At 42.9% G+C, this 11023-nt stretch overlaps 1 protein-coding gene across 2 annotated transcripts; it reads left to right on the top strand.

Moving 5' to 3' along the window:
* The first annotated feature begins 1764 nt into the window (after positions 1-1764).
* Positions 1765-10944, top strand: TMEM220 (transmembrane protein 220). Of its 2 annotated transcripts, none has more exons than XM_044453754.1 (6): positions 1765-1942; positions 3368-3397; positions 4679-4739; positions 5652-5775; positions 6870-6929; positions 9986-10253. In XM_044453754.1, exons 1-6 carry the CDS (start codon positions 1808-1810, stop codon positions 10065-10067), a joined length of 492 nt encoding a protein of 163 aa, XP_044309689.1. In that variant the 5' UTR covers positions 1765-1807; the 3' UTR covers positions 10068-10253. The 2 variants fall into 2 exon arrangements, with proteins under 2 accessions (XP_044309689.1, XP_044309688.1); XM_044453753.1 differs by having other exon boundaries at positions 1781-1942; positions 10116-10944.
* Positions 10945-11023: the final 79 nt, after the last annotated feature.

Below are 11023 nucleotides of genomic sequence, written 5' to 3'. Positions count from 1 at the left end.
TGCTCTGATCCTTTGATCAATTTGGTTACCCTTTTCTCCACATAGAGCTCCTACATACATCTTTTTTAATATTGATATATAGAGAGAACTGTACACAGTCTTCCAAATGCAACCACAATATATTTATTTATTATTCATTCACTTGAAATATTTATAGCCTGTCCTCATAAGGCAGCTTCCAACAACAGATAAACACATTTACAATAAAAATAGCAAATGCAAATTAAACCTAAATCCCGGCTTTAAAAAAAAAAAAAAAAAGATTATCATGAGAGAGGTCAAAGTATAAAGACTGAGGCAAGGAGGGTTAAACATTAAAAAGGAAAAAGGGAAGTCTAAGTTTTGGAGACCATTTAAAAACAACCAAAGGGCAGGGGGAACTGACTAGTTCTCTGGGCAGGGAATTCTGTAGATGTAGAGCAACCACCAAAAAGTCTCTCTCTCTTTCTCTGGCAGCTGCCAACAGACTCCGTCCAAGTAGAACAGATCAGAACTTCTGAGGCCCACGGGTGTAAGGAAATCCTTCAGATAAATCCCTTAGGGGATTTCAGGACTAACCTATGCCTGTTTAGACAGAAAAAAGTCCTACAACATGCTGGGAATTGTAGGACATTTTTCTGTCTAAACATGCATAGAATTGTGTCCTGAAAGATCAAAACCAGCAACATCTTGAAATGTAACAAATTGGAAACAAAGCCTGGTAACAAATTGGTATTTTTTTTCAAATTAACATAGCACAAATATTTGTGATCTTGTTTTATGCCATACCTACTTCTCTTCATAAGCTTCCCATTGATGTGAATTTTGCACATATAATACTTTGATTCTGAACATTTAACTTGGATATAAATCCTGTTTATTCTAATAACAAATTTCCAAGTAATGCCTTTTTGTAAACTGCCATGTAAACTGGGTTTAAATAAACCCAAGGTCTGCTTGGGATCAGTATGCATTTTGGATCAGAGTGTGTATTTCTAACTCTGTTGGCAAAATCCGAATTATTTTTTATTTTTTTTATTTATTAAAACATTTTTATGCCGCCCCATTCGCCGAAGCCTCGGGGCGGCTTACAACAATTAGCCATAATCTGGGCAAGAATTTAAAACTGAATGTATAACCAAAGGTTGCAGGAAGTGTCTTTGATTTGATTTGTGTATGAAAAAGTTCATAAGAGCACAAATCATTCTTTTGCTGATGTGCCCAGGTATCATTTGACAGCATTGCTGAAAGCAGAATGATAGTAAATGTGTTGTGATAGGAACGATGGGATTTCTGCTGTGACTGAACACTCTGCAGCGTTCAAGAGCATCTTCACACCATTCTCCATGTGATCCCACGGCCAGAGTCATTTGCCGCTCTTTCAGACCGATTTCAGAGAAATGATTGTAGAAAGGTAAGATGCGATCAGATCAGGTTTAAAAAGCGGAAGCTCTTGCAGATGGGCAAAACCAGGCCGATCTCCCGTCCTGCACCTTCCAGGACCTCACTGGACAGGCAGAAGGTCCCAGAGAGGCCCACCAGCTTAGCTACCTGGAAGCGATGCGCGGCTCGGTGCGCGAGCTGCTGCCCGGAATGGCTGCATTGCCCGGCCTCTTGCTGGAAGGCCGGGCCCGCTGCGCGACTCCCTCTGCCCCGTCGCGGGGGCGCGGGGCGGCGTCTGGGGTTGCAACAGCGAGCGAGGGGCGGGCTCTGCCGGGCGGGCTGCGCCGGAGGCCGAGCGCCTCTGTCGGGGCAGGAGGGCCACGGAGCCGCGCTGGCTGCGACGCCGGGCGGGGAGGGGGAGGGGGAGGGGGAGGAGCGGGCGGCGATGGGGTCCCGTGCGGAGTCCTCGACGGGGACCGGCCAGGGGGCGTCTCCTTTGGCTTCCTCGGGTGTCAGTCGACTGTGGAGACTCAGCAACTTGGCCATGGCCGTCTTCTTCGGGCTAGCCGGGGTCGTTCAGGTCGGGGTCCCGCTGTGCTGGAACAGGGCGGTGTGTGCTTGGGGGGTGTGTCGGGGCGTGCAGAGATGGACCGGGGCGGGGCGGGGCGGGGGGGGGGGGGGTTTCCAGTGGGGAGATAAAGAAGGGAAAGACGAAGCGGGCAGCTGCCGTGGGCCTCGGGAACTGGCCAGGGTCGAGCGTCGATCCGGAGGCAGAGGAGTGCGGGCTGCTGGCTCGTCTCCCGGGCGAAGGCAGCTCCCAGGAAATGTTTACTTACGTGGGTATTCGATGTTGCAGCCACCCAAGAGCAACAGTTTTCTGAATAACATCCAGCGGCTCAGAGCTGTGAGACAGCAGTGCTCGCTCTCGCTCTGTGCGTGCGCGCGCGTGCGTGTGTGCGCGCGCACGCGCATGAGAAAAAGAGAAGCTGTCCTTCCAAGAATTTTAATTCTAGATTATAAAGGTAATTACCATTATGCTGAATTGCACTGAGAAAGGGACACTGAACTCTCTCTGTGCACTGCCCTTTCAGTAATGCACACAGGCTTCAAGACAGCATTCCTTCGTGCCCTCCACCCCGTCCTGCAAAAAAATTCCTTTAATTCCATTTTTTTTAGTCCAGAGAGCCAGTATGGCATAGTGGTTAGAGTGTTGGAGTGAGAGACCAGGAGATCCAGGTTCTAGCCCTTGCTCAGTCATGAAGCTGATTGGGTGGCAGGTCACTCATCCCTAGCCCAACCTACCCCATAGGTTGGTTGTGGCAGGGATAAAATGGAGGACTATGTAAGCTGCCTCGGGTTCCTTGAAAGAGGAAGAAATGTGAGATATAAATGTAATGTGTGTTAGTGTGCTGGTGGTGGGAGTGCTGGACTTGGGACATTGCACTCTAGAACCCACTTGGCCATGAAGCTCATGGGTGATGTTGGGCCAATCACTCCGAATAGTAGAGTTGGAAGGGGCCATGAAGGCCATCGAGTCCAACCCCCTGCTGTTGCAGGACACCACGTTACCCCATCCCACTCAGGTGGCTGTCCAGTCTCTTTTTGAATGTCTCTAGCATGGGAGAGCCCACCACCTCTAAGCAGCTGGTTCCACTGTTGTATTGCTCTGACAGTGAGGAAGCTTTTCCTGATGTCCAGCCTGAATCTGGGTTGCCGCAACTTGAATGGATTATTCCGTGTCCACTCACTCAATCACAACCTCATACAGTTGTAGTCGTGAGGCTACTCATACCATGGTGCTACATAAGCCACTTTGGGTTCCTCATAAGAGGAAAAAATGCAGGATATAAATGCAGTGTAGCAATAATGTATAAATATTAGAGTCTATATGTTAAAACTAGGGCCTGACTGACCTACCAGTCAGTTTGGAATATTTTCATGTTATACACTGTTTTTTGTTGTTAATCAGAGCTTGTGACAAAAGTTTCTTGCCATGATTTTGCAGATCAATGACCCTGATCCAGGACTCTGGATAGTGAGTATAGATTCAGGCACTATGCTTTGCTGGAGAATTTATCATCTCTCTGCAGTGCTGTCTATCCCATTAACTGTAATGGGGCAGTCCCATCATTTCACTGGCCTTGTTCTCTTCTGTAGCATTTTTCCAATGCTTGATCCTGACCTTTTGCCATTTGCTTTGGGTCGTTGCTAATTAACACTGTGTTCCAACAGGCCACTTTACGAATTTGCTTATTTATTTTAATAATTTATTTGCTATTCTTCAACGTAAATGTTTCCAGAGCAGCTGACAAATAGAATAGATAGCACAGCAATATCATGAGCAGATAAAAGGAGCATTAAGAGGCAGAACGATAAAGACTTGGAAAAATAAATAGGTCTGCCCCTCATGCTGGAAAGGCATCAAAGTAGGTTCCAGTACAGAGTAAACCACAGGAAGGGCAGCACAAAAGAAAAGCTCCTTTCCTCCATCACCACTTGCCTCTCTTCAGGTGGCCCTTGGCAGAAGCTCTGCAGAAGATGATCTCAGTGCGGAAGTGGAAATGAATTAGAGGAGGTGACTCTTCTGGTGCCTTGGTTTAGAGGCAAGCACCAGCCCTTGATGCAGAAACTGACCAGGAGACAAACAGATTTGAAACACTACAGTACACCCTCCATTTGCCTGGTTGCAATTAGTAACTAGGTGCTAAACTAACCACGGCTTCTGAGCATTCTTCCACGGCATCTCAATTTATATTTTTAGTAATCTGATTTGGAGGTTGCTGAGCAAGAACAATGATCACACTGTGTCTGACCAGGATGGGGTACCACTGATTGATCAGCTTCGACTGGCTTAAAGCACTCTGTGCCAGAAAGGCCATCTCAGCCTCTAGTACGAAGCTGAATCCGGGAGCACCCTTAAACTGCAAACCTCCTTTGCGTGGTACAAGACCATTTAGAACAGGCTGAATTTTCCAGGCAGATGAATCAGTCTTCAGATTACCAGCAGTAATCTTCCCACCTACATCTCATCAGGCTGTGTAGCTGAGTTGTTATTGGTGATAATATGGACAATTACTTCAGCAGGGGGCCTTATATACACAACTGGCACTTGCTTGTCTTCCAGAGGCTTTCACTACTATTTCTCCCAAGCAAGCATCTCTCCCTCTAGCTTCCCTGTGGTTTCCTTGGGACGTCATACCAGCTCTTTCTGATCAGCTTCTCTTTATTGATCTTGTGATCTGGGCTAGATAGTGTGGCTTATTCTTGCTCCTGCATTCATTTTCTTCAGTGTAGATTTATTGTATCTCACACGTAGGTGGCCTACTCTGTACCTGCAGCTCTCACACTGGTTGTCAGCTTTAATCCGCCAATTGCAGGTACGTATATAGTAGTGTTATCCTAAATAGATTCCCTCTTCTATTCCTTGAAAGAATCTGACCTACATCCCTTTCTTCCCTTCACATAAATGTGGGTTCTGTGTTGAATCATAATAGTCTATTTGTATTCAGCAGCGAAACCACATTCTTACTAATATTTACCATCAATTTAAACTAAAGTACAACCAAGTAAATGAACAGTGAAATGACAAAGTTGCAGCTCAGAAGTCTTCTACTCTTCTAATATTTTGGGTTTTGAAACATCTTTTGTTAGTAGCAGTGCTTTTTGTGCCAATTCCTTTTTATTTTCTTTTTATCCACTCTCTTGCGCTTTCCTAGAGATGCCCAGCACTGGATTTCATTTACATTTTCCTCTTCATATCCATGTTTTTAAAAAGTAATGTTTTGGCATTCATTTTTCCTGTGCCCTGAAATACTGTGCTGTAACATATACAAATTGCCGTATTTCCTTCTATCATAAAAAAGGAAATGTAGAATTGCGTTTCTTTACCATCTTATTCCAAGTCTCTAGAAATCTGTGTCTCTGGAACGTATTATCTTCTGCTATTCTTATTCTCTCTCTCTTTTCATAATGATAAATTATATCATATTCTGACTACTTCCTCTCAGTCTTTACATCCTGACTTACATGAGGACTGGAACTAAGGTGGCATGCTAGTTTATTCTTAGGCTTTCAGAAGCATCATCTCCCATATATGATAACAATTTGCTAAATGTAAATATTTTAGACATTTTATACCATGTGAAGAATCTCTCTTCCTGTTCTCTGATTTGGTGATCACATATTCTCCTACTGTTGTGTGAAGGTCTTTGAAGAGATTGGCCAAGAAAACTAAATTCCATGTGCAAATTCTATTATAATTTGTACTAACAATTCATCGTTTTCTCTAGATAACGTTGTGTGGAAAAGTTTATCTGACCTACATTCAGTTGCTTGTGCTGTGGGTGCAGCAATCTTGGGATACTCTTTGGTTGCTAATGCTCAAAAGAACATCTTGCATGAGGAAGAAGGCCGGTAAGCAGTGAGATCTTTTCTGCAGAATTTCCACATTACCAAACTTTCGCCATAACTAGAGGTTGTCTGGAGATAGTAACTGGATTCACTAGAGATTCTCAGGATAGATCTTAAGAACCAGTACATGGAAGGCAAACAAAAATCCCACGAGCGTGGACTTAACACTTTGAAACCCTTGAGGCAAATCCTCAGAAATCTGGCTGTGTGTTAAGATATTAAATGAAAGAAGCGGAATGTTCCCCATATTTTTCTTTGCTCTGGCCTCACTGAAGCTTCATAGGAGCTGGTATTCTAGAACTGTAACTTCTTATGATATATAAACAGTATTATTCCTCCACAGAAAATAAGGAGGGTAGCTATAAGACGAATGGCCTTTTTGGGAGTGGTACCCTGACTTTAGAACACACTCCCCAGAGGTTTGTTCGGTGCCCTCTTTATATTCTTTCCTGTACCAGGCAAAGACCTTTATAATTCACCAGTATTTTAATTGTTAGTCTGGTTTTAATGGAGGTTTTATATGGTTTAATTGCCTGTAACCTGCCCAGGGAGCTTTGTGGCTGATGAAGTAGGCTAAAAATCCAGTAAATAGATAATCATTCATGTCCTGCCATGAACTCTAGTCAAATTGGTTTGGTATGTTTTCACTTAGCTTCAGGTTTTACCTTGAAAATGCCAGAGCAAAGTCCCAAAATGTGACTGACCCTGCTACAATAGATTGGTACATTTTGATGTGACAAGAATTTACCCTTATTGGATAGTACCTAAGACAAGTAAAATACTCCATCTTCTGACTGGACATGATGCTTCTTGCCTTCTTTAACCAAATTTAGACTACAGTCAACTCCAAATTAATGACAACTCCTTTTCCCTGTAGCAAGATCCCCCCTTTTCTCTTGCTCCATTATATGGATTCTGGATTAGGCTTATTGCTATGGTAGGTGTTAATAAGAACGTGTTTTCTTTTTCCAGATAAAAGATCCTGATACTCTTCATAGTAAATGTATTTCTTTGTGCTCTTTGTTGAGTTTCCTTACATATGATTTATTTTAAGGACATTTATTTGTATGACTTACAGTCTCATTTGTTTAAAATAGGGAGTTATTTGGTCTGCTGATTGTTACAGTCTGGATGAGCCTTTGTCGTAGTTCAGCCAAGTGAGTCTTTTAACCTGTTTATTACATCTTACTACTTGTGATACACGACAGTCAAATGCTTACTCTAGCAAGATACATTGTAAACTTCCCCTCAAGATCACTTGTTTTGTAATGCCTTACTACAAATAGGTGGTCTTGCACAATTGTTATTATTTCTATACCATCCTATAGCCAAAGCTGTCTGGGCAGTTTGCAACAAAGCATAAAATACAATAAAAAACCAGGCAACAATAAAATATCATAACATTGCCATGCAAAATTTAAAGCCAGATTAAAAACAAATGTAAAAAGCTACCATGACGTATACAAATTAAATCATATGATTTGTTTAAGCAGCTAATATAAGACCCAATTCAATATTAAACTAATGAAATGCCCTCTAGATAATAAAGAGGTAATAAAGTTGGCACCGGGTGGACCTCAGTGAGAAGCTTGTTCCATAACTGGGGAGCCACCATGGGAAAGGCGCTTCTCCTTGTTGCCACCAGCTGAGCCTCTATTGGAGATGGCAATCAGAGCAGGCCCAGATCTTGATAGTAGCATCTGAGTAGGTTAAAGTTGGGAGAGGTGCTCTACCAGGTACTGTGGTCCCAAGCTGTGTAGGACTTAATAGGTTAAAACCAGTACTATGAATTGGGCTTGGAAACATATAGGTAGCCAATGTAAGCAGGCCAGAATTGGTGTTATGTGTCTGGATTATCTGTTCCCTGTTATTAATCTGGCTGCCACATTTTGCACAAGCTGCCACTTCTGAATAGTCTTCAAGGGCAGCCCCACACAGATTGCATTGCAGTACTCTACTCTACATTGCCCTCGGTTCCAGGGTATAACAGGGAACCATGTGAGCTCTACTACAGGGAAGGCACTCAGGTGCAACTGTCAACTCCCCAGGTAATCTCCATGTTCCAGAATCAACAAGGGATTTGACAGGACCACCAGCCACATCAGCTGGAAACCACAAGAGCCCCCTGGAAAGCATCTGGATCCATCAGCCTCCAGGAAGAGACCATCTTAATAGGTCTTCCAGCTTTGCAGAGGAGAGAAGTTGCCCTTAGTCTAAATCCCAACAGGTAGCAATCTGACCAAAGGGACTGATTCCAAGTCCCACACCTTCAGATCACTGTCCCCAAGCCTAGCTGAAAAACACAAATCCAGAGTGTGACTTGCTACACACGTTGGACCAATGACATGCTGGGACAGTCCCATGGTCTCATGGAGTCCATGAAACCTGAGCCATCTTGGATAAGGTGTTGTCAGCATCTGTGTTAGCTCCCCCTAGAACCAGCTGCTTGGAGGACAACAGTACTTGACAGGACCACAGTACTACCTGGCTCTTGATGTTAATGTGCGGAGGAGTGAAACTTGTCTGAAAATAGGTGATAAATATACATCCCTCGCTGCCCATATTATGGTGCTTATTATAATCACACATATTAAATAAGTAGGAACTTAGAAACAAGGCTTTGTGCCCGGCTTCATGTAATTTTGAAACAGCAAACTGTAGAGAACGTAAGATGAAAGAAGTGGAGAGCAAGGACCATGACTGAAGGGAATGGCATAAAAACAAATTGCTACTTTTCTTGCAATCTAAATGCCAAAGCAATGGCTGCTTTTTTCTTCTCTACATAAGCATACACACATACACACATGCAAACATACATGTATACATACACACCTGCTGTTGTAAGAGACTCCTGGTTAATACTATAAACATTCTTCCCCTTGCATTATCCAGATAAGACAAGAACTGCATCTCTTTTCAGTACTGATTTGGTGTATCCCTGTTCAATTTGAGTAAGACAAGCAATGCATTTTTTAGCTTTTCTTGTCAAATGTGCATAAACCAAGTTGTAACACACAAATACAATGCACACCACACAGTAACAAATATAAGAACAAAATAAGCCTAGTAAAGAATGTAAGATAGAATAAATAGTCTCTCTTTTTGTAAAATGCACATTATTGTGGGAAAGAAAGCATAATAAGTCTTACTGCTTTTTCAGGGAAAATGACTAAATGGATGAAAATGACTACTACTTAAGCAGCTTTTGGATGTTTATTAACGAAAATGCCAAATTTGTCACACATTTGTATATTAACAATAATGGTGTTTAAAAGGGGAAGATCTATTTTACATTCGTACCATAAGATTTGCAGGTTACAGAACATGCAAGAAGTCTATGTTCGGTGCTGTCAAACCATTTTACCCTTTAAAAAAAATATAAAGCATCATTTACAATTAGAATTCAGCATTTGTATCCTACTTCAAGAGGAGCAATCTTCAGCTTATAGGGGAATGATTGCTTCACAATGAATGAATGAACTTGTTCATATAACCACTTCTGCTCATGCAAGGGGGGGCACTCCATGTTCACCAAGACTCCCTATGCATCCCAGCCTCCAATACCCCTCCAAACTCTCCCTGACATGGCACCAGGACTGGAGTAAGTAGGTAGGATCAGTGAAAATTCAGAGCTTCACCTTGTACAAGCAAGCACTTTCTAGTTCAGCGACAGGATAGGACTGGATATAACCCCTATGGTTTCAAGCAAAATCTCTTTTAAAAAATCAGATGAGGGAATACTTGAGAGCAGGAAAGGGAAACCTGCAGGGTGGCAAACAAGAATGGCCCTCCCGGTGTCCGTTGATAGCCTCACCCCTTAATCACTGGCAGGAGCTTTAAGCTACCATGTTCTGCTTTGTTCTGTGATTTTGTCCTAACCCCCACTGTGGTGCTGCCCCAAAGCGTTTTTCCAAAATTGATTGTGACTCTCAGGTTGAAAGTTTCCCTGCCCCTGCCTCACAGGAAATAATGAGATTTCCTGTGAGGCAGGAAAAGATCTTTTGCAAAGAGATACAAAATCTTTTGCACCAATATAAATAAATTTCTTATTGATCAGGATGTTTAGAAGTTGCTGTATTTTGCTTCTAAGCACACTTTCAAGGTCAAATGTAGTAAGACAGCAACATATTTATCTGACATAAATGACGACTTTCTGTAACATGGTGTCACTATTTTCTGTTCTTGGCTGTGTTCTTGATTAATTTCTATACAGGAAAAACAAACTCCCACAGCTTCAGAGAACACTCACTGTACTTTACATTGGATCCAAGAGTGAATCCTGTCATTGGCTGTGAAGTGAATCTGGTTTTCAATAAAGCCTCTTGCCTTTTGTTTCCTTCCAGAAACTCCCTGGGTGGGGTTCGTGTGGCTATTGCGATTTTTCTTTCCCTCTTCCCCTTTGTAATGTGGCTCTACATCTACATGAATGCAGAGATGCGAGCATCCTGGCCGTCTCACTGTAAAACAGTTATCTAAGATGGCGAAAATGCGCTTATCAGTGTTCCAGTGTACCTTTGGCCCAGGACCAATTCTTCACTGATGCCAGATAACAGGAAGCACCACTGCGACTAAGATCACAGAGTTGGAAGGGACCAGTAAGGCCCTTGGGTCCAACCTCCTGCTCAAGGCATGACTGCAGGGTAAAGAATCATCAACAGATGGCTGTCCAACTACATCTTGGATGCCTCCAGTGTGGGAGAGCTCACCACCTGGCTAGGTAATTGGTTCCATCATCATACTGCTCTTAGTCAGGAAACTTTTCCTGATGTCCAGCTGGAATCTGGCCTTCTGTAATTTGAGCCCATTGTTCTGTATCCTGTGCCCTGGGTTGATTGAGAAGAGATCGTGGCCTTCCCCTCTTTGATAACCTTTCAAGTTTGTTGCCTCAAAGAGTCTAGTTTTAAAGGATCTATTAAATTCCTGAAAACTGGAAATTTGAGAACATTCTCTGGCTTCTGGCCTAGATTTTCAGAGAGAGAATATAACAGCAACAAATGCATGAATTATGGTTGTATTAACTGTGTGTCCTTGATAGGCACAAAGGACTGATTGAATGAAACAGGAGTGTTGCTGTGGGAATAAGCTGAAGCCCAGAGGTGGCTTGAACTTCCTGTGTAAAGGCAGAGATGGCTATGTATGTAAGTAATGTAAATAAAGCTACCGGTAATTTGACAAAGATGTCTCTGAGCAGTCAATCTGGAAGTTGGTGTGAATTTCGTTCCACTCACACACCCCATTTACATTGGTCTAT

The sequence above is a fragment of the Varanus komodoensis genome, unplaced genomic scaffold, assembly GCF_004798865.1.
Source record: "Varanus komodoensis strain SLA01 unplaced genomic scaffold, ASM479886v1 scaffold7_1, whole genome shotgun sequence".
Taxonomy (NCBI): Eukaryota; Metazoa; Chordata; class Lepidosauria; order Squamata; family Varanidae; genus Varanus; species Varanus komodoensis.
This window is presented reverse-complemented; position numbering and strand designations above follow the sequence as displayed.

What these genes read in the sequence shown, in the direction of transcription:
- TMEM220 (XM_044453753.1), top strand. Translation starts at nt 1,808, where the DNA reads ATGGGGTCCCGTGCGGAGTCCTCGACGGGGACCGGCCAGGGGGCGTCT. An exon ending in CTTTAATCCGCCAATTGCAG is followed by an intron (nt 4,740 to 5,651) that starts GTACGTATATAG and finishes CGTTTTCTCTAG; the next exon opens with ATAACGTTGTGTGGAAAAGT. An exon ending in CTTTGTCGTAGTTCAGCCAA is followed by an intron (nt 6,930 to 10,115) that starts GTGAGTCTTTTA and finishes GTTTCCTTCCAG; the next exon opens with AAACTCCCTGGGTGGGGTTC.